General features: G+C 52.1%; 10 protein-coding genes across 10 annotated transcripts; 4 read left to right on the top strand and 6 right to left on the bottom strand.

The window, feature by feature from the left end:
- Positions 1-423: 423 nt before the first annotated feature.
- On the bottom strand, positions 424-963 carry PpBr36_05873 (uncharacterized protein; the record flags this gene model as incomplete). Its single annotated transcript, XM_029893021.1, has 3 exons — positions 424-476; positions 593-822; positions 914-963. 3 exons carry the CDS (start codon positions 961-963, stop codon positions 424-426), a joined length of 333 nt encoding a protein of 110 aa, XP_029746396.1.
- A 458-nt stretch (positions 964-1,421) lies between these two features.
- Positions 1,422-1,994, top strand: PpBr36_05872 (uncharacterized protein; the record flags this gene model as incomplete). The annotated part of the gene is made up of 2 exons (XM_029893020.1): positions 1,422-1,606; positions 1,688-1,994. The coding sequence occupies 2 exons, from the start codon at positions 1,422-1,424 to the stop codon at positions 1,992-1,994; spliced, it is 492 nt and encodes a 163-aa protein (XP_029746395.1).
- A 567-nt stretch (positions 1,995-2,561) lies between these two features.
- PpBr36_05871 (uncharacterized protein) lies at positions 2,562-3,145 on the bottom strand (the record flags this gene model as incomplete). Its single annotated transcript, XM_029893019.1, has 3 exons — positions 2,562-2,725; positions 2,785-2,922; positions 3,136-3,145. 3 exons carry the CDS (start codon positions 3,143-3,145, stop codon positions 2,562-2,564), a joined length of 312 nt encoding a protein of 103 aa, XP_029746394.1.
- A 1,561-nt stretch (positions 3,146-4,706) lies between these two features.
- On the bottom strand, positions 4,707-7,331 carry PpBr36_05870 (uncharacterized protein; the record flags this gene model as incomplete). Its single annotated transcript, XM_029893018.1, has 2 exons — positions 4,707-4,781; positions 4,854-7,331. The coding sequence occupies 2 exons, from the start codon at positions 7,329-7,331 to the stop codon at positions 4,707-4,709; spliced, it is 2,553 nt and encodes an 850-aa protein (XP_029746393.1).
- A 1,097-nt stretch (positions 7,332-8,428) lies between these two features.
- PpBr36_05869 (uncharacterized protein) lies at positions 8,429-8,923 on the top strand (the record flags this gene model as incomplete). The annotated part of the gene is made up of 1 exon (XM_029893017.1): positions 8,429-8,923. The coding sequence occupies one exon, from the start codon at positions 8,429-8,431 to the stop codon at positions 8,921-8,923; it is 495 nt and encodes a 164-aa protein (XP_029745811.1).
- Positions 8,924-9,001: 78 nt separating this feature from the next.
- Positions 9,002-9,731, bottom strand: PpBr36_05868 (uncharacterized protein; the record flags this gene model as incomplete). The annotated part of the gene is made up of 2 exons (XM_029893016.1): positions 9,002-9,507; positions 9,608-9,731. The coding sequence occupies 2 exons, from the start codon at positions 9,729-9,731 to the stop codon at positions 9,002-9,004; spliced, it is 630 nt and encodes a 209-aa protein (XP_029745812.1).
- Positions 9,732-10,568: 837 nt separating this feature from the next.
- Positions 10,569-11,721, top strand: PpBr36_05867 (uncharacterized protein; the record flags this gene model as incomplete). The annotated part of the gene is made up of 4 exons (XM_029893015.1): positions 10,569-10,722; positions 10,790-10,871; positions 10,949-11,492; positions 11,572-11,721. The coding sequence occupies 4 exons, from the start codon at positions 10,569-10,571 to the stop codon at positions 11,719-11,721; spliced, it is 930 nt and encodes a 309-aa protein (XP_029745817.1).
- Positions 11,722-12,237: 516 nt separating this feature from the next.
- PpBr36_05866 (uncharacterized protein) lies at positions 12,238-13,919 on the bottom strand (the record flags this gene model as incomplete). Its single annotated transcript, XM_029893014.1, has 3 exons — positions 12,238-13,404; positions 13,484-13,547; positions 13,621-13,919. The coding sequence occupies 3 exons, from the start codon at positions 13,917-13,919 to the stop codon at positions 12,238-12,240; spliced, it is 1,530 nt and encodes a 509-aa protein (XP_029745818.1).
- A 754-nt stretch (positions 13,920-14,673) lies between these two features.
- On the bottom strand, positions 14,674-15,730 carry PpBr36_05865 (uncharacterized protein; the record flags this gene model as incomplete). The annotated part of the gene is made up of 2 exons (XM_029893013.1): positions 14,674-15,034; positions 15,132-15,730. 2 exons carry the CDS (start codon positions 15,728-15,730, stop codon positions 14,674-14,676), a joined length of 960 nt encoding a protein of 319 aa, XP_029745819.1.
- Positions 15,731-17,008: 1,278 nt separating this feature from the next.
- PpBr36_05864 (uncharacterized protein) lies at positions 17,009-20,413 on the top strand (the record flags this gene model as incomplete). The annotated part of the gene is made up of 5 exons (XM_029893012.1): positions 17,009-17,152; positions 17,270-17,374; positions 17,528-19,093; positions 19,161-19,715; positions 19,775-20,413. The coding sequence occupies 5 exons, from the start codon at positions 17,009-17,011 to the stop codon at positions 20,411-20,413; spliced, it is 3,009 nt and encodes a 1,002-aa protein (XP_029745820.1).
- Positions 20,414-20,658: the final 245 nt, after the last annotated feature.

The raw sequence follows: 20,658 nt of genomic DNA, 5'->3' as shown, positions 1-20,658 counted from the left end.
CGGTGAGGGGTCAGGATCAGGCTCAAATGGCATTTGCACTTTTTATGATACCAATGAAGACTCATTTCCTTTCTACAAAGCTGGTGTTACAAACGCTTAAATACAACAAAGTGATACACGCCTTAGAGATCAATGTTGACTTGTCCACAATGACGGCGTTCTTATCAACTAGACACCCACGTGCCAACAGCGTAGCTGAGATTGTTTAACGGATTGCAAGATGTACCGGGCAGGCTCATGCGCGCCAGGTACGCTGTGCCCGAGGACTCAAGTGCGAGAGAAGCGGTCATATGTGAACCATATCCCAGCCAGATTCTGGGATCGACATCGAATGCTCCATGACTTTCGTTCAAAGTTGACATTACCCAGGGAGTTGAAAATACTTGAGGGCTCGATAAATCGTGATTTCGTTCAACCAGATTATCAGAAACCAGGAGGGTTGACTCTCTGTGACACTCTTGTCCACTTTGGCAACTCTGTAGAAGCGGCAAACTCCTGTCAGTTTATGTTTTCAAAGACAAATCCGAGCGAACGACTAGGGGAGACACAGTTGTCGAACAAGAAAAACGAAAAAAAAAAGAAAACCACATACTGTGAATGCTCTTCCGGTACTTCTTCTCATAACGCGCAAAAATGGTGTACTTGTCCCGGGGTGCCATCTCAGCCTCGGTCGGCATCTCCTCCTTCCACCTCTCGAGCGCCTTGAGCGTTTCGCCCTTCTTGGCCAGTGCCCTGTCAAGAGTCGCTACAACTTCGTCGACAGCTCGCAGGCGCCTGCGCTGCCGGAGCTTTTGGAATCGCGAGAGGCGCCATGGGGTCTTCCTGTTGAGTTTTGGGAGTTTTGGGTTAATGGCTGGCTTGCAAGGGCGGACCGGCGAACGAGCAAAAAAGAAAAGAAAAGAAATAGACTTACCATAGAAGACCTCCATTTAAGACGTTTGTTATCCTGAATGGACCAAACATTGTGTGTGGTCTCGACGAACGCTATAACTTGCACGCGGGCGTGGTTCAATAAAGACGGACGTCAGGGCGCGCCAGACTCGAAATTTCATGAAAGGCGTTTTCCCCTAGCTTGGGACTGCGACTGGGGGTGTGTGTGTTCGGATCAACTCTGGCAAATTCTCCACAGTTTTCTTTTTAGCTGCCGGGCCCTTGTAGCGCCGTGGACTCGGGTGAGCTCCGGCGACCAGACCTGCTGCAACCCCCCACCTAAAACTCCACACCTGTGCGTTCCGCGACCGCGTTCCCACCGTCACTATCCCGAGTTGCCCGTCGCAAAACGGGGGGGGAGCCAAAAGCCTGCGTTGATCCGCTTGTCCAAAGGAGGCAAGAAAAGAAATCATTCTCTCATTTCCTCCTGGCGAAAAACTGTGACAACGTCGGGCCCCCGATGTTCGGCACCACCTGATCTCTTCTCAATCATGTCGTACTATTTTGCCATCATCGGGACGCAGGACAATCCACTGTTCGAGTATGAGTTCGGCACTTCCAAGCAGGGCGGCGACGGAATGGCCCGGTTCGCCGAGGCGTCGCGCCACATGAACCAGTTTATCCTACACAGCAGTCTGGATATCGTGGAAGAGGCGCAATGGAACACCGGCCAGATGTGCGTCCCTGCAGCCGACAGTATCCACCAGTCGTAGCGTTCAGTTATACTGATACTCAATGGGAAATTTCCCTTCTCCAGGTATTTGAAATGCGTCGACAAGTTTCTCAACAGCTACGTCTCGTGCTTCGTCACCGGCGGCAACGTCAAGTTCCTCCTCCTCCATCAGCCCGTCGTCGTAGGGCCGCAGACGACCGCCGCCACTCGCAACTCCATCGCCGCGAACCCGACGAGCGCGGCCACCGAGGAAGCCATCAAGAGCTTTTTCATGGAGGTCTACGAGAACTGGGTGAAAGCCATCATGAGCCCATTCTACAAAGTCAACATGGAAGTCAGGAGTCCAATATTCCGCGCAAGAGTTGCTGCCGCCGGAAAGAAGTACCTCTGAGTTGCGGAACAGGGTCTGAAGCCTCGGACGCGTGCCTAGATTATGGGATTTGTTGGCAGGATATGGTGATATGACTACACTCAATGCTGCTGCTTCGGTTTTGGCTACCTGCCCGACTCACGGACAGGTGCAAGGTAGTTGCAGTGTGCTTGTCAACCTCATGAGCATGACCAGTCGAACAAGATTCAACTCTCAAAACTCAATTTGTTTTCACATATTAAATCACAGAAATTCAAGATACCCTTTCGGCGTTTTAGCCTTTGTAAATCAATCAAGTGAATTATCTCCTGCGCTAGCATTAGACCTTTGGCGGGCCGACCTGTGTCGGCATTCCAACACGCTGCATATGAAACATTTCATCAAAGTTCCAAACTCTGAACCATCAGTGGGTATTTATCTGTTGTTTATTTGGTGTTTCATAATGAGGCGAAGGCCACGAAGACCTTCTGATTGATTCCCTTGTGAATCGGTAAAAGTTTACCATCGCCTTAACGCCAGTCCTGTAATTGCCCAACCCAAACGTGAAAAATGCAAAAACGACATGCTCGTGAATAAAGTTTTCCCCGTCTAACCACCGAAACCGTACAGGGTGCGGCCCTGCCTCTTGAGAGCGTAGACGACATCGAGAGATGTGACCGTCTTGCGCTTGGCGTGCTCAGTGTAGGTGACGGCGTCACGGATGACGCCCTCGAGGAAGGACTTGAGGACACCACGGGTCTCCTCGTAGATCACTAGAAAGAATGGGTTAGTATAATTATGAGTGGTTGATAATGTTGATGGAATGACTTACTAGCAGAAATACGCTTGACACCGCCACGGCGAGCCAGACGCCTGATAGCGGGCTTAGTGATACCCTGGATGTTGTCACGAAGAATCTTACGGTGACGCTTGGCGCCGCCCTTTCCAAGACCCTTTCCTCCCTTTCCGCCTGTGATCGAGGATAATAATCAGTATGATGCACAATGTATACAAGTGATGTCGTGATGCAATGCAATCGATGTCAAGTGCATGTTGGTTGAGGCGCGACGCGTTGAGTAGATACGTCACGTCGCCTGGATGGCAACATATGTGACGACTTGACCGACGCGAAACAGGATAGGCGACAAGATGTAGCGACAAAATAAAATCGGTATCAACTTACGTCCAGTCATATTGATGGATTTGAGTGAGAATGAAGTTGATTAAAGTGTTTATGGTTGCTTGTCGCGATGGACAAATTGATGATGCAGCTTGTTTTGGTTGTTGGTGGTTTGCAGGAATGGGGAATGAATGAGGTGAGAGAGTTGGGAACGGGAAAGGTGGGTTGGGGGGTTTTATACCATGCAGAGTGATTTGGTTTCCTTGGTTGGGGGTAAAAATGGATTTTCTTGTCTGGCTTTTTTTGTCCTCAGAAAAATGCCCAAATCTGACCTGATTGAATGCCGCTTTTTGGCGCTGTTTTATCGCGCTCTTTCCTTTCTTGATTCAGGCCCATTTCCCCCTTCAAAAAAAGGGCGGCTGATCCAGATACCCCTGTACATGGCACGTGCACCTACCCGCCCCGCAACTCCCCAACTTGTTCTACATTGGTCAAACTCATAGACGCGACAACCACCGCGTTGCGCGCCATAGTTGTTGTAGATGCGTGCCTTTGAAGACGGGCAAGTTGAAAAAAGCCGAACAGCCCTCATCAGTTTCTATCAGTTGTGAATGCTGCGCTGAAGGAATTTTCTTTTAGACAAGCTATTTAAGTCTTTTTTTTTTTTTTCTTTTTTTTTATGTTTGTCGCTTGTTCACACATCCGAAACTTCTCGAGCACGCCCGCTGCCCAGCTTGAACATTGGACGTGCTGATGGCCCCCAAGTCTGCCCTGATTATTACAGCTGCTTGACGCGCAGGGCTCGTTCCTTGTACCATCGCTATGGATTGTAAGGTTGCTACGCAACTCATTACTGGCTACTACTTTCTAGCTTTTCTGAGGGCAACTTGGCAACACGAAGCATTTCGCTCTCAAGACCCACGCACGTCCAACATCAAGATTGTTTTCGCGTCGAATGAGGTCCTCGAAGACGCCTAGGAGACAGGTACCTTGTGTAGGCATCAAGTCGTTGTTGCACTAGTGTCTGCACTAAAGCTAAAGTGTTTTTATAAGGGAGTGATTCGGTATGTCAAAGTAATCGCACGAGCATAGGCTCTGTACTGCTTGACCCACATCACCCGAATCTTTGTCGTCTCCAACCCCAATGCCGAAAAAAAAAACAATAAACCAAAACAAGGGGCAAAGGAAGACGCAATGCTGGAACATAATACTCATGGGTGTCGTCCGCCCTACGCCAAAAAAAAAAAAAAACCAAGACCGCTTCCCCAGGAACTCAACCGAAGAGTCAGAGCCTTACCCAACTATCTCTTGAACCAGTCACCCTTCCGTCCTATCCCACGGCTCTCCCCCAGAAAGCAGTGGCCCATAAACAATCCCAAATTGCTTGCTTCCCAAGAAATATCGTGTCCAGAACGCCAATGCAATGCTGCATATCCATGGATTGAAATGATCGATGGTTCATATCTTCTTGTATCGTTTTCCAGACGCCATGCAACAACATCCCACTGATTTCTGCGATGGCCAAGTGGGCTAATGGGTGGCCAGTTTCATCGCAGAGTAGGTTATATACATTCATAGCAAGTTCTTAGGGGGAAGCCGTTGCTCTCGCCCACACTTGGGCAACATTGTTACTGTCATTGCACCATGGAGTCGTCATAACATTCATCATCCTCGAGACTTTCTATGGCCTTTTTGATCAATTGGCTGGCCTGTTGGAATTGTCAGCCATCACTGCGGGGTAGCAAAAGAAAAACAAGGTTAATATGTGTTGGCTTGCTTACCTTGGGGTCCAAACTCAGTGCAATCGTAAAGTGATGGACCGCCGTGTTCTTGTCGTTAAGTGTTTTGTAGAGCTTTCCAAGTAGGAAATGCACAGTCGCCTCGTCCGGTGCGAGGTCCTTCAGAATCATGAGCTCTTTCTGCGCCTCATGTAGTTGTCCCAATGCCAAAAGGGCACGCGCTTTCATGAAACGTGTTTGTGCTGCCCGCGGTGCCAGTTCAGTCGCCTTCGTGAAAAACTGCAGGGCCTGCACAACTTGCTTTTGCTTTTCCAACGCCGTACCGATGCAGCATATCAGGACCGCGTTGGTCGGGTGAATCACCGAGGCCGCATGGAAGTGGGTGTATGCCTTGTCATAGTTGCCAAGCTTCTCGTACACTCTTCCGATGCCATAGTAGGCATTGTAATGTCGCTTGTCTGCAGCGATGGCGTGCCGGTACGATGCCAACGCCTTATCGTATTCTTCACTAACAAAGTGCTCATGTCCTTGAAGTGTATAGGCATACGCGAACTTTGCGTCGAGTTGCGTGGCACGCTTGAAGCACCGCAACGCTTGTTCACGGTCTGATGCCAGTGACCATGCATTTCCGAGGGCGCACCAGGCGTGCGGTGAATGCCACGCTATGTCGACAAGCTCGTGCGCCAGAAATGATGCCTCAGTTTCCTTCTTCAGGTGCCAAAGTACTGTGGAATAGACCTCCATGTCTTCCAACCGATTGGGCGCCAATGTTCTCAAGCGCTTGAAGGAGGCCTCTGCTTCAGCATACTTAGTCTGTTCATACTGAGCGCGCCCGATGTGAGCCAGAACCCATGGGGTGTCAACATGAGCTCGCGGTATTGTGCTAAAAGCTTGCACAGCTTCGCTGCACTGGTACTGCGACAGAGCCAGATATCCCGTTCCCAGGCGTTTGAGAAGATCCATCAGCAGCCGCAAGGCTTCTTCTAACCTTGCTGTGCTGTGGCCGTCCACTTCCAGTGGCTTTGTGGGTCCTAGAGGTGGTTGCACGGCATCTCTCATCTTCGGGGGCTCGGCATGATCAACATCCATGGTGTTTTCCTCCACTGGCTTCCGGTTCCCGCTCACAACCCTCCCAACACTGGAACCGCTACTCCCTGGGCGCATAATTCTCGAGATGGCTGGTCTGGCTTTCTTCATTTCCCTCGTAGATGCGGTGCTAATGGAAGCAGTTGTAGCGCTCGGCTTGGCGGTAGATGGCTGCTTGAACATGTTGAGCCGAGCACTTCTCCTCTGTGGTGCTCCGGGTTCTTCAGTAACACCTGGCCTGGATTGGACCGGATGCCCAGATATGGTTCGCTTCCGCTGTTCAGCTCCCAGCAGTGATGAAGCTGAGGTTCTGAGCATCTGGGAAGTTGCCTGTTCCGTGGCTGAAGCGGCCTCTGCGTTGGGATCCAAATTTGCCCTTCGTTTAGTGATGCCACGATATCCCATCCTTGGCGGCGCATCTGAAGGGGCTGGTTCAATAGCATGCGCTGCCCTAGTCTTGCGCATGGGCGCGTGTGGAGGCTCAGGATGAGTCCCTCCACGCCCGGCATTGATTTCCACTGGAGCCGAAGGAGCCGGAGGAGTATCTAGGAGATCACCCGCTCCGCTTGATCCTGAAGCAGCTGCCATCCTAGAGCGAGCGGCTGCAATCTTCTGAAGAAACTCATTTTCCTCGGCCTCAGCGGCTATGAGACTCCCGAGTGCCTGCCTGTCTTGAAAAGCGACTGCTCTTGGTTGATCGAAGGGATCCGACGTGTCGGTGGGGGCTGAGCGCAGAGCTGACTTTCTCGGCAGCGGCTCTGGAGGAGCTGATGAGGAAGTTTCCTTGTCGTTGACCGTAACTTTTTCGTCTGAATCGAGAGACCGGACAAGCTTGTCAGTGACCTTGAATATGTTGGGAACCTTGATGTGAACACCCATGTCGCACAATGATGTGAAGGCATCCCACATGAATGGATTCAGCTTCAGTGCGTCCTCAAAGCATGATACAGCCCTATTCTTGTCGTCAAGTCCCTGGTAGAGCTTGCCGAGCAGACAGTGGAGCGCGGCAGCATCAGGTATTAAGCTGCGCGTGGAGGCCGTGTGTTTCCCAAAAGTGGTTTTGTGTGGCCATTGCGGTCGACACCGTTCCAACGCTATGGCTCCATCTCGATATCTTTCTAGTGCCAAGCAACTCTGAGCGAATATGTAGGCACGCCCTATATGTAAACTTCTAAGGCCTGCTCCCTTCAGGTCGTCTTTGCTGGCGTCGTGCGCAGACAGGAAGTCTCCCAGGCGGAAATGGCACAGGGCAAGAAGAAACGCTGATTCTGGGGATCGAGGGTCCTGAGCAGCGAGTCTTTCGGCGAAGAAGAGCGCATTCTCGTGTGCACTGTTGTCGAGGTGGTATAGTACTGCTTGTCTTAACAGTGCTGCGACGTTGGCGCCGCTGCTACCGGGTGCCATGGCAGCGGATTGCGCAAAGGGCCGTGACATTCGACTATGCTCGTAGACTGCTACCTGACATGCCAAGCCATGGGATCAGGCTAAGGAGGAGGCTCAGGACCAAAGGTACCTTTGCCACCCCAGATCGAAGGCCGACAAACGCGCTTCGGCTTCGTCGTTCTGTATGCGTCGCGGGAGACTTCCGCCAGGTTGCACGCGACCGGAAACAGCGACCGACGTGCTTTTGTGCAAAGGTCGAGCGCGTGAGGAATTCGTTCTGCTAAGGCGAGCTCGGAGGTTGGGTTGGCGGCCACTCAGGCTGGTGGCGGCTCGATGTCGACGGGTTTGAGATGTGATGATTAGGCGCAAAAGACCATTAATAATTACGGATATGTAAATCTCGACGACGATGAGGCTTGCGTAACTAAGGTAGGCAGATCAATTCTTGCCAAAAGCGACCCCAAAGTTATTGTTTACGGGTGGAAGATCGAGTGGGGTGTTCTCTGAACGTCGGTCAGATGTACACAAACGCGCCCCAGAAAAAAAAAAACATCCAAAGGAAAACAAGCTTGTTTGCATGCAGAAAAAGACGTGCACCAGCAACAAAGAGGTGCAAAAAAAGAATCACTGTTTGCATGCCATTATCTCTGTCGGTCAAAAATGAAGTTTGGAATTGCCGCGCAAAAAATGGAATACCAAGCTCCACAGCCAGATTGTCCAGGGGCAAAAATGACTGAAATGTTTGTGAGGAAGAAAAGCTTTTGGCTTGCTGATGCACGCCTTCCTCACTTCGCGATGTTGTTGTTCGCAGTCCCTTCCGACGCCCTGATTGGTCGAGTGGCGCTTAAGGGCCTTGGCTGGGCCTGCCCAAGCAACGGGCGACTCCCGCCCCATGCGCGCGTGCCGATTGAGTGGCAACACTAACGACGGGAGATTCGTCCACTGCAAGCCACGCGGATGAGGCAAGGTACCTCAGTGAATTGACAGTTTGGCAGCCATCCACACAAACCCCCAGCGGCTCATTCGTCTTTTTCTTGTTTCGAACAGACGCCACAAGATTCCCCGATTACGCTCGCAATTACAAGTCCATATAATTTTTTGCACAATCAAATAAACCGCCTCATCTCAGCCTCATCTTCACGATAATCATGGCACAAAAAGCAAAAAAAGATCGCGCCAAGTCCAACGCGGCCACGCTGTACAAACTTCACGTCGGATCCGCATTGGTACATGCCACCTTCCTGCTCTGCCACACCATGCTCAAGCCGCGCTCTCTGTTGGGCTATATCCTCGTCTCTGTCCCCAGCTTCATCTGCCAGCTTACGTTAGAAAAGGCCGGGCGACCGAAGCACGATGCCAACGGCACACTCAAGTCTTCGGGTGAGGACCTAGCAGCATCCGGGCTCACCGAGTACATGTTCGACGTTGTCTGGGTCACGTGGGCAACATTGGTCCTCGTTATCCTCTTTGGAAATTCTCTCTTCTTTGTCTGGCTACTCATCCCAGCATTTGCTGCATACAAGGGATTTGGTCTGATGGGGACCGCCCGGCAGATGGCTGCTTTGCAAAAAGGTGGCGTTGATCCAGCTGGTGCGCAACAACAGCAGCCTGCTGGTAACCGAAAACAACGACGGGCGGCATGATCTAATCCAAGTGGGGTGAATGGCTGTTGGTTTACATCTCGTCTGTAATGGTTATCTAATCTATGGTCTTGTTAATCTTTACCGGTGGCAGTCGAGCTCTCGCGTCCACTTTTGCAATACAGCCTCGTCACAGTCTTTGACCATGATATGGATATGTTCGAGTGTTCTAACACTCTGAAGTGCAACCCAATTCTTGAACCACATCACCCGATCCTCACCGCCAGGGCCAAGCTCGTCCACAAAAAAGCGCTTGACAAAGTCCGCCACTGTTCTCCTGCTGTCCGGTGTCATGTCGCCCGTTTCCGGATCTGTAGGTATCACAGTACGCGACCATACCACAATGTGCGTAATACCAGAGACCAGCCCGTATGGCCAGTCATTCAACAGAACCCTATAGTCGGAAGGGTCTGCAAAAGGAATTGATGACGCCGGTATGAAGGGGACATCGCCCCAAGTTTTAGGGAGCCGATGAATCATGATATATTTGGTCATGCTGCCATACTCAGCCTTGATCTCGGCTGTCCATTTCATGTAGCGTCGTAAGTCCGACGGTTTCCGCTTGAGTACCTCGAGTTTGTTTGTGTCTGGATATAGGTGTTAACACTTCTGCTCACAAAAGGCAGTGGCTCACGATGTTGATTTACTGTTAAAAGCACGGCATTTTCTCAATTATGGCCTGCATACCTATGATCTCCCGAAGCTCGTCCCAATCATGGTACTTGAATTCTTCGTCCGTCTGTGACAAAACCCACTTGTCGACGTCTGTAAGTGGGAAGGGAGCTTCCTCGATCTTGACAGGTTCACCCATGGTGGCATGCGTCGAAATTCGGGGCGGGATCAGTGTAAGAACTGATCTTGTCTTGGTATAGTCTGGGAAAAAAAAAAAAGCTCTCTATGAGCAGAACATCGGCTCAATTGGTATAGTCACGCTCACTCTACCTGCAGACAGATTAAGAATCACTATGTTGTAGACTACCCGAGTTACAATGCAAGACTATGCTGTAAAGCCAAGAGGCAACTTGGAGGCGTTGCTGCCTCATGGTGGCGAGTGGATTGGAAGCGAGTGCCCCTCTCTACCTTCCCTATAATCGGTCGTTGGAGGGGTTTCAAGCGGTTCAAGCTTTGTTGATCGAATCAAATGCGTTGGGCATTCATCCCCAGCCAGCTCCCAACCAACATTAGGCATTAGGTCTAACGGTGTTGTATCAGTGATAGGACTGACACACTTTGGTAAGACAATGCGCTCTATTTAAAAAGACGTTGCTTGAACGGGAACGGAATTCCTCTTTGACGGAATTCATTTGTAGAAATCGTCAATGCATGGCTTTGTCAACATGTCAGACCTTCGGATCAGATGGAACTTTAAATTAGTATTCGTACAAACTAGTAATTATCTCATTCCGGGCTTCGGGCTGTAATAGGGGTCACAGGATCAGCCCACTTCCGGGGTCCGCAAATTTTCGGTGGGAGGATTGTCGCAAATTGGCCCCGACCAAGCCGCGTTCGGGGTCTAGCTTCAACTCTACCAGGCCCCCCTTCCCTCGCCCACGAAAGATCCAAACGTCGCCAAAAAAGAAGACATAACAGCCAGCTCCGCCGGGCACAGAAAATCAGCGACGAAGACAAAACGTCAAGAGAGGCAACTATGGCACCCCCTCTGACTTCTAAGGTCTACGTCGACGGGGTCTATATCCCCGCGGCGCTCATTGTCATCGGCACCGCCATCGTCAAGCGGGACTGGGTCGTCTACAGCGTCGCCCTTGCATTGGCTCTGGGCACATGGAAATTTTTCCAGCTCAGTGAGTAAATACATATTTACGCCTATGCTGCAGCGGAAATAAATTCTAACGGTGTGTGTTTATACAGAGCCCAAAAAGGTCCTTGACCCGACCAAATTCAAGGAGTTCGAGCTCAAGGAGAAGACCATTATATCCCACAACGTCGCCATGTAAGCTTTCTTTGCAGTTCAAGTAGCCTTCAAACCGAAGCTCGGTCTTTTTACTTACCCATCCGGCCGTCCCGCAGCTACCGTTTCTCCCTCCCATCGCCGACTTCGATCCTTGGTCTCCCCATCGGCCAGCACATCTCCATCGGTGCCGACATCCCCCAACCTGATGGCAGCAGCAAGGAGATCGTGCGGTCATACACCCCAATCAGTGGCGATGAGCAGGCTGGTTACGTCGACCTGCTGATCAAGTCGTACCCCACCGGCAACATCTCCAAGTACATGGCCGGGCTCTCGGTCGGCCAGACCATCCGCGTCAGGGGCCCCAAGGGCGCCTTTGTGTACCAGCCCAACATGGTCCGCCACTTTGGCATGATCGCCGGCGGCACCGGCATCACCCCGATGCTCCAAGTCGTTCGCGCCATCGTCCGCGGCCGTGCCGCTGGCGACACTACCCAGGTCGACCTGATCTTTGCCAACGTTACCAAGGAGGATATCTTGCTCAAGGAGGACCTGGACGCACTCGCAGCCGAGGACAAGGGATTCAGGGTACACTATGTTCTGGACAGGCCGCCTGAGGGCTGGACCGGCGGTGTTGGCTTTGTTACGCAGGACATGATCACCGTAAGTCGATGTATTTGGAAAAGGGAACGGTGGCAAATCGCCTTGGGTCAATATACTAACCGGATTTTTACTTGAACAGAAATGGCTCCCCAAGCCGGCAGATGATGTCAAGATCCTGCTGTGCGGTCCCCCGCCTATGGTGAGCGGTCTGAAGAAGGCTACCGAGGCTTTGGGTTTCAAGAAGGCGCGCCCGGTGAGCAAGCTTGAGGACCAGGTCTTTGCCTTTTAAGCATGTCACGGGAATACGCAGGTATGATGAGAGCGGCCGTTGATGAAGCTCTGCAGACTAGACTTGTGATTATAAAGCGAAAATAGAAAAAATCATGAAGTGTACCAACATCTTGCGTAAAAGGCGTGTGCCTTGTTCAGCTATGGGTATATATAATATGACTAGCGTGGCTGTTATACCACTTGTCGATAGAGCATTTTCAAAAGCCAAATTTGCGCATCAAAACAACGCCACCGACCACTTGTGTCTCAAACTATGGTCCATTCCACATATTGGCGCAAAATCGGGGAATGCAACGCTTCTTGTCATCGCGCACTGCTCCTTTTGCGCCATAGAGGCTGCATATACTTGCCGACTGGTGCCGTGGAGGGATTCAATTGGTGCGTAGCGATATCATCCAATGTTCACGGTGCTGTTCCATTCTGCATTTGTCATGTCTGCCTGTGACGATGGGTGATGTATCACCTTAGCACTGTTGAGGATCCTCTTCTGTCCCCGGCCCCTCCTGGCAAGAGATCACTGCGTCTTCTTCGTCTCCAATTTCTGAACACCAGGCGCCTTTCCTCCCTCTGTACCCTTGGCCAGTCCAGCGCCGAGGAGCTTCCAGACCACCCAGCCAAAGCCCAAAAGAATGACGGCCGCAGTGCCAGCGCCGATCCAGCCCGACCTCTCTATGTCCAGAACCGGAACGTCAACGGCGAGCATGAGGCGCGTGGTGCCGACGGGCAGGGGCGGCGGCCTGGGCTCGAGGTGCCAAAACACCGTGTTGGAGTCGAAGAGCCCGTCGTAGCCGAGCTTGGTGCGGTCGAACGGATTCGTGGCCAGGTTTCCCGCGTCGTCGGCCGCGCAGGCCCAGAACACGGCGGGGGCGGGAACCTCGATGCTGCGGTGACCGCCGCTCGCAGGAGCGAGGTACCGCAGGTGCAGCGGTATCTCGGCGGTCCAGGCGTCGCCGGCGTCGCCCGAGGGCTGCGCGAGGTCCACCAGCACGAACGAGCCCCATATGCTCATGGCGTAGTCTGGGGCCTCGAGGTCGACGGGGCTAGACATGTAACGCAGGGCGGTGAGGTTCTTGGAGGCGAGGAATAGGGGGTCCGAGAGCTGGTACATGTCGGCAAAGATGGTGCGGGGCAGCGTGAGGTAGGCGTGTGGCGTGCAGGACCCTTCGTCCGGCGTGCGGGACGTCATGACCAGCCTCAGGGTCGGGTGCAGGCCGGTGGATGTGTCGGAATGGTATGGGAAGAAGGACGTCACTGCGTCGCCCCCGGCGGCACGGTGACGGGATGGGAAGCCGAATGCGGTGGGGGAAGGGGTGTTGCGCTCGCCCAGCACGACGATGTGGCCCGATATGCCAACCTCGTGATGCTCCAGTGTCGGCGCTTTGTCCTCGCCCAACATACCAACCTCGGTGCGGTGGCCCGGGTAAGCTGTCACAGTCAGGGGCTGAGCCTGGTATGGAGACAGCGTGGCTACCCTGAGGATGTCGGCAGTGCTGTCCCATGAGATATCGAGCGAGACGGACTCGGACAGGCGCTCTGCCTGGGCTCGACAAAGGGGGTCATTCTCTGGACACAGCTCATCTCTTATATAGCGAGTGAGGTTCCGCAGGTCCTCCAGAGGTTGATAGAATTGATAGGCTGGCGAGTGGGAGAAGCGACTCTTGGGGAGGGAAACAAAAGATTCCTGGCATTTTGTCAACTAACCCATCGAGCACAGTGCATCGCATCATACTATGGTCTACGACTACAGGAGGACTACTCACATCCGACATGCAATTCTCCAGACCTCCGAAAGCTTTGCGTAATAGATCGCAGATGAGGACTGCACTGTCCACGGAACAACAAATGGGTCAGGTTCAAGTTCAGTCTCGAGACATGAAAGACAAACCTTGAGACTTACGAGTCTTGATTCTTTTCATCTGCCAGCGGCGTATAGAATAGGTGGAAACCTGGGGGCAGTCTAGACTGCAGGGGGCTGACGGTTTGGTATGCGTGCGGGCCAACCCACCTCACGTGGAAGTCATTTGTGGCCGCGAGGAGCGCCAGAAGCTCGGCAGGAAGTTCATGGCGGGCAAAGGTTGCTCGAACCTCGCGAGCTGCATGGAGATCTGGGCCGGTAAGGCTGTCATCGGTGATCTTGAGCGACGCCGGATCCACGGCATCGCCGGGTCTGTGGAGGAAGGTAATCCTCAACTTCATTTTGTAGGCGGTACAGAATGAGGTACCGTAGTGTGGAGGCCCAAGTCAGGTCAGGTCAGATCAGGTCGGGATTGCTAGTTTTACTGAACGTTGTGCACCATTCCCGGTCGCTTTTGCCCGTTGAGTTTTTTTTTTCTTTTTCTTTCTCGTTTTTGGCAGAGTCAGGGCTGATGAACTTTGGCTGCTTCGCCAACTGATTGATTGGCGAGATGCTGTGCCAATCCTCGGTGAAGGTATGTACATTGATTACCTACCTTACCAGTTGAATGGCTCGATCGACATCCACCATCGCCCTGAATGTTGACCGAGCTCGGCATTGCACGGCACAGCCCCACCTACCAAATCAGCAGAGACACGTGCTTGGTGAGACGGCAGCAACTGTTTTTTTTTTTTTTTTTTTTTTTTTTTTTTTTCTTTTTTTCCTGTTGAGGTACATACTCCTTCTCATCCTGAAAGATGCAGTTGCACTACAGAATATTATGCATGTCCAAGTTAATCATTAATCTGAAAGAAGGTTGCTCCCTGCTTGTAGCATCAAAATCCGGAGTCATTCAGCATGGGCGACCAAAGCATTACGATTGCGTATGCAAACCAAATTTGGAACGTCGGAGAAATCAAACAATACAGCTTGGACGGACAGATCAACTAATTCTACCGCACGTCGATTTTTTTTTCTTTTTTCTTTTTCTCAAGGACCATGCAATACAAGCAAATCAAAGCTATATTTATACTTTCAACATGGTTCAGGGTCTTTCTAACGCCAACTTGCAGATTCAAGAGATGATATGCGTTGAGAGGTCCCGCCGCCATCTTGGTCGTTAGTAGAATGTTTGCGCCATGAAGACTGCTGGCCCGCCCGGAGTGGATCATCGCGTGCAGCCCTCTTCTGCCAAGCCGCATTGTCCTTCGCCGGGACGGCACGCTCTCTGAGCGTGTCCGGGATCTTTTTGGCAATGCTGGCGCGCAGGCGTCCGCCGGCCCAGAATCTCCCATTTGTCGCCTTTGCGGCGTTGGAAGCTTCTTGGGCTGTTGCGAAGTCAACGAAACAGTAATGGTGCTTCCCCGGCATGCTAGCCGTGGACGGGTGCGGGGTGATGCGTTTACTGATGGCGATACTACTCCCACAGAATCCGTCCGTCAGCAACGGCAACATCGACAACAGGAACGCACAGTCACTTTGAAAGGATAGGTAGTTGGAATGAAGGCACTCACGGGTTCAAGCCCGCCAGAATATCTCGCACTTCGTCCTGGTTGTGCTGCTGGTTGATCATTTGGCCCAACCCGCCGAGATAGAGCCGCCGGCCGCCCGTTGCGAGTGTCTCGTTAAAGTGTTCAATGGCCCCGTACGGTCCTTGCTCGATGCCACGCTTGTTCGTAATACCGATCTGCGCCTCCTTGCCCTCTTCACTGGCGTCACTCAAGGACGAGGTTCTCTGCCCAGACCAGTTGCCCCATCTTTTGAAGGCGGGCTCCGACCTGCCAGGATCGTTGCTATTTCTCCATCTGCTATTTCCGCCGCTCGCATTCTGCTTTTTAGGCTCGCAGGGTCCCACCTTCAAGGGCCTGCCGCGGATGCTGGTGTGGAGGGATGTGAGAGCGTGCTCGGCGGTGGCGCGGTCTGGGAAGTCAACGAAACAGTAGCCCGGGTTGCGGGCGGTCACCGGGTCTATGGATATGTGGATATCTTGATAGGTTCCGAAGCCGTTGTTAATGAGCGCATCTTCGATTTCACCCGGCTGGACACTGTAGAGCAAGTTGCCAAGGTAGATGCGCCGGCCCTCGAGGAGGGCAGCAGACTGGTCAGGTCCCATTGAGCTGGACACGACCCCGAGTCTACAACTGAGATGCCGCTTTGTAATGCCAGCAAGCCAGCGCTCCCAGCTGTACCGAGGATCAATATGCAAGCGAATTGGCACTGCGGGTGGGATCTAGGGCTGCAGACTCAATGAGGTAGAGTCCTTGAAGCTGTGAATTTGCGAGCGAAGCAGAAGACGATGCTACTCGGGTGCGGGGCCCCTCTTGAATACTGGCCGCGATTGAATCATGACAAGGTTTGCTAGAAAAAGCTGTCTTTCGTCCCGCATTCAGAATGATAATTAATTCTCGGATGGCAAACAAACAAAAGCAGGAAACAAAATAAGGTTATAGTTAATATCTTGACGTTTGCCTTATCGCCGAAAGAAATACTCTCGGCACACAGGTTAGAGACGAAAGACCCATTTACAGTATCACATAACCCCCCAAAAAAAAAACCAAAAAAAAAAAACCGTTTGACGGCGTCCTCACCTCCACTATTAACCGCTGCTATAGGACGGCATGGGCGTTGTTGCGTTGTTCATGCGAGGCCTAAAGTGCATTTGTGTGTGGCTAATCAGACCCCAGGGCTGTGTGCAGTTGCTTGTTTTCAAACGTGGGACGAGACGATTTTGGCATCAGGCAGCTATATGATTACTTCATTGTCTATTAATAAAGAACAGGTATATTTTATACCGAATACTACTCCACTAACAAATCCCAAGACGCCAAGATCAAGCTAGGTTGTTGCTCAAGTTTTGGTGAAAGAGACCCTGGCGTCGACAGGGTCTGATTACACGTGCATGGGAGCACCGCTTTTCAATTAAGCAATGAGACCCAATCTGCGACCGAGGGACAAGGGCACTAAACCCGATTGAGCCACCGAGAAAGGAGGGAGGCCGCCGTCGGACAGTCAGTGATCGCACGGGTGACAACAGATGACAGCCAGTCCAGCAGAACATCATGGCCGCATTCGCCTGCTTTTGATCTGTTACCAAACCACCAATTCATTCATCCCAAGCGCATTTGACGGACTTTTCCAATTTCTGTGCAGTTAACGAAGGAAGAGAGAGGGAAAGAAAAAAAAAAAAAAAGAAGAAGAAAAGAGAGAGGCCACATCAAAATATGCACCCCTTACGACTCCGTATACCCTGTCAAAGATGAAAGAGAGCAATAGGCTGTAAAGCGGCCCTCCCGAATAGAGCGCCTCCGTTTTGCTTCGAAATCGCCAATTTCAATTCAGTCAAGCCGCACGCACCACTTGTGCAGCAGCTTCTGGCTGCCGCTACGACGACATGCCCAGCATGAATTCTGACCAGCATCATCTTCACCATAATCACCCACAGCAACCTCAGACACACCAAGATGAACCCTACGTGACCCTCCGAACAAGGGCGCCAAGGGGTGATGGTGCCAGCATGAGCAGTGCAGATTCAACTGTAGGTCTGGACCATGGACCTTTTTTGCGAATACCATTTTCAGAATGGAATAAATCAATTCGAGACGCCGAACCAGTTGTTCAAAAGTACTAACGTGGTCTTTTGAAATGTGCGCAGTACGGCTCAGGTGCCGGTGTCTCGACGCCTTCTGCAACTCATGACACAAGCCGTGTGAATTTCCACGTCAAGAATCTCGAGACGTTTGCAAAGAGTTTGGAAGACGTATGTGTCTTTGTTTTTGTTTCTACCTCTCCCTCTCTCTCTCTTTTCTCCCTTATTTCTTCTACAGCGACGTGACTGTATATCATATCAACCGTCATTTATTTTCAACTTATTAATAATGCTGACCAAACCCACTTCCCTTACCACCCACAGTCGGCTGGGCGAGCATTTCCTAATAGGGGGCGCTCCATGCAAAGATATTCCAAAGTGCAAGTGCTGCTGCTTCACTGGAAGTCTGATGATCTTTTTGTGCTGCCTGAGCTTGAGGACCTAGAGCAATGTATGCGGGAAGACTACAGCTTCGAAACCGACATCTTTGCCATCCCGTCCGAGAACTCTCACCTGGAGTTGATGCTCAAGGTTGGCTCCCTGATTAAAGACCATGAAAGTACAGACACCCTCTTCATCGTCTACTACGGCGGCCACGCGAGGATAGACGAATCTAGGCAGAGCACCTGGTGTGCAACTCGCCACTCTGGCTCGCCATGGCTGCAGTGGTCCGCCATCCAGACTCTATTGGAACGCTCGGTCTCGGATACTTTAATCCTGCTGGACTGTTGTGCAGGCGCTGCGAGCGCTACATTCCCCAACGGCAAGAGCATTACCGAGACCATCTCGGCATCTAGCTGGGACGCCATAGCCCCCGATCCAGGGCGCTACTCGTTCACGAATGCGCTCATCGAAGTTCTTCAACAGTGGAAAGTCAGGACCTTCTCGGCGGCAATGCTTCACGCCGAGGTTTTAGCGCGCCTCAAACATCCCAGACCCATCACCATAAACGGCAAGCACTTCGAGGCTCGCTCCACTCCTGTGCACTTCATGATGACCTCGAACCACAAAGCGCCCAGCATAGAGCTGGGCCGCATTGTGCCTGGGAACAGGCGTCCTCCCTCGCCTCCGGATGAGCCAGACGCGACCATGCCCCTCCCAACCGCCCCTATAAGCTCGGGCAGGGGTGGTCCAGTGGAGGGTGCCGGCACAGAACCTACCGAAGATCGACCGCACGTCATGATCTCGCTGGCCCTCGAAGATAACCAGCAACTTGATCTGGACGCATGGGAGCAATGGTTGGCCAGCTTCCCAGCGCTGGCCAAGTATGTCAAGGTTCAGGGCGTCTTCAAGAGCCACTCGACACTACTCTTGCTGTCCCTCCCGGTCATGATCTGGGACTTGCTTCCCGAAGATCATGCCTGCAATTTTGTGGCTTTCATTAGGTCGAACAACATGATCAAGCCGACTACCTCGAGCGAGCCTCCCGCTGAGACCAGCGATACGAGGATTACCGATACCGATAGAGAAAGGCTTCGCGATGATGAATCCATTTTTTCAGGCACCACCCTGCCAGCAGAGGATACATTACCCCAACATTCACGAGCTGATCCGCTCGTTGGTGGGCGTTATCTGCCCTACAATAGTGACCGAACTCGGATAGCATCATCACGGGACTATATTAGATATGCCCCCTCTTCATCAAAGGCGCCGTCACAGCAGGCCCGGGATGATAGTTACGAAAATATCAAACATAACGCAATAATGAACACGTCACGGAGCTCCAAGTGGACAGTATACCATCCGTCAGAGTCTGTGCCTGAGGCACCTCGGTTCAATTCTCATATAGTCACCCGTCTTGAAGAGTACTTCAACAATGATCCCGAGCCGAGCAACGCTGCGACTGAATATTACGCATCAAATCTTGGTGCTCAGTCGAATGACATAAGTGTGAGTTGCAAATTTCTTACCTGCTAGTCATCTGTATCTGATGCTGACGAGCAAGCCCATCGATCAGCTCTGGTTCTATCACCGCCATAAGAAGGAGCGAGATTTATACAGTCAAAACAAGCGCAAACTAGCTGGGGAACCACCGCCACCGAGGCAGGAGGCCGTACGCATGATCTTGCCAGGGCATCTCAACAGGCTCTTGGAGATTTACCCATCACAGGTTCTCTTTTTCGACCTGCGACCCCCTGCCGACTTCCAGAGATCTCACATCCACCGTGCAGCCAACCTGCGGGCACCAGTGAGCTTTTTGGAGCATTCTACTATCGATATGATCGAGAGCGCATTCGCGGATCATGCCAGCCGCGCGACCTTTTCCAAGTGGTATTCGGCCAAGTGTGTTGTCATCTATGACCGCGTGATTGAGTTTCCTTGGGAGTGCCCGACCGCCGACGTCCTTTACGACAAGTTTAGGAGCAAAGGTTGGAGCGGCAGATTCTTTGTCCTCAAGGGCCATTACAGGGAGTTCTCGGCCTCGTACGACAAGTACATAGTCGGCGCAAGGACTTCGACAGCCGCCAACGAGTACCTCGAATCGTTGGAAAACATGCCACCAACCACAGCTGTAAGTTCTTTCTACCTGCAGTCCTTGTTTTCAGTCCTAGCACTGACCGCTAGCAATAGGACCAAGTTGTCGAAGCACAGGATCAGTACGAAGAATGGTTACGGCTTGTCGAGAACGAAGACCGCGTGCCCTCCACAAATCTCACACCGGCAAAGCAGTCGGAAAGACTACGGGCTATGCAACAAAACCAAGAGGCGCTGGAAAACGAGTTCCAGACACGATTCCCTGAGCTGTCTAGGCAGTCCCTAGGAAAGCTTCCGCAGCAGGAATCATGGCCGAGGGACAGAAAGGAGAGGATCGAAGCATCTCAAGGACCACTAGTGGCGCCTCTAAGCCGGGCGTTGGATAAAATGCACGAGGCGGGAATATCGCCGCCGCCGCCGCCACCACCACCACCACCCTTGGCAGACCGCAAGGGCAGCAGCTACTCGGATAAACTCGAAGGCGGCAGCGGGCGGAGCGGCGGCTACCCTCCCGACAAACCTGTCGGAGGCGGCCGGGGAGGCTACTCTCCGGATAAGATGGATGGCGAGCAGATGGAAGACGAAGACTTGGACGGTGGAGGTGGCGGTAGTGGCCCTGGCGATCTGCCGAGTGGGCAGGCCGCGGTGAGCATTGGAGGTGGAAGCGAATCACCAAAGAAGCGGCATCAACAACAGCAGGGGTTTTGGAAGCGAATACGGAGCAGTAGATCGTGATGTTTTTTTTTTTTTTTTTTTTTTTTTTTTTTTTGCTCTTGGGATCTGCAACTGACTATGATAGGAAATTTGAGGGGATCATATCATACTAGCATGCAACGCTTTTTTTTTTCTTCTTCTTCTCTTCTTTTCAGGTTTTTAATGGGCAGTTCAGACGGTGTAGGGGAGGTTTTCCCCAACCAACTTGGGACTGATGATACTTTCGAGCTGCACGGATATGCCGCATGAGGGTGGCACATAGTTTT

The sequence above is a fragment of the Pyricularia pennisetigena genome, assembly GCF_004337985.1.
Source record: "Pyricularia pennisetigena strain Br36 chromosome 4 map unlocalized Pyricularia_pennisetigena_Br36_Scf_6, whole genome shotgun sequence".
In the NCBI taxonomy this organism is placed as follows: Eukaryota; Fungi; Ascomycota; class Sordariomycetes; order Magnaporthales; family Pyriculariaceae; genus Pyricularia; species Pyricularia pennisetigena.
Note: the sequence above shows the minus strand (reverse complement) of the source record. Positions and strands in the feature narration are given on the sequence as shown.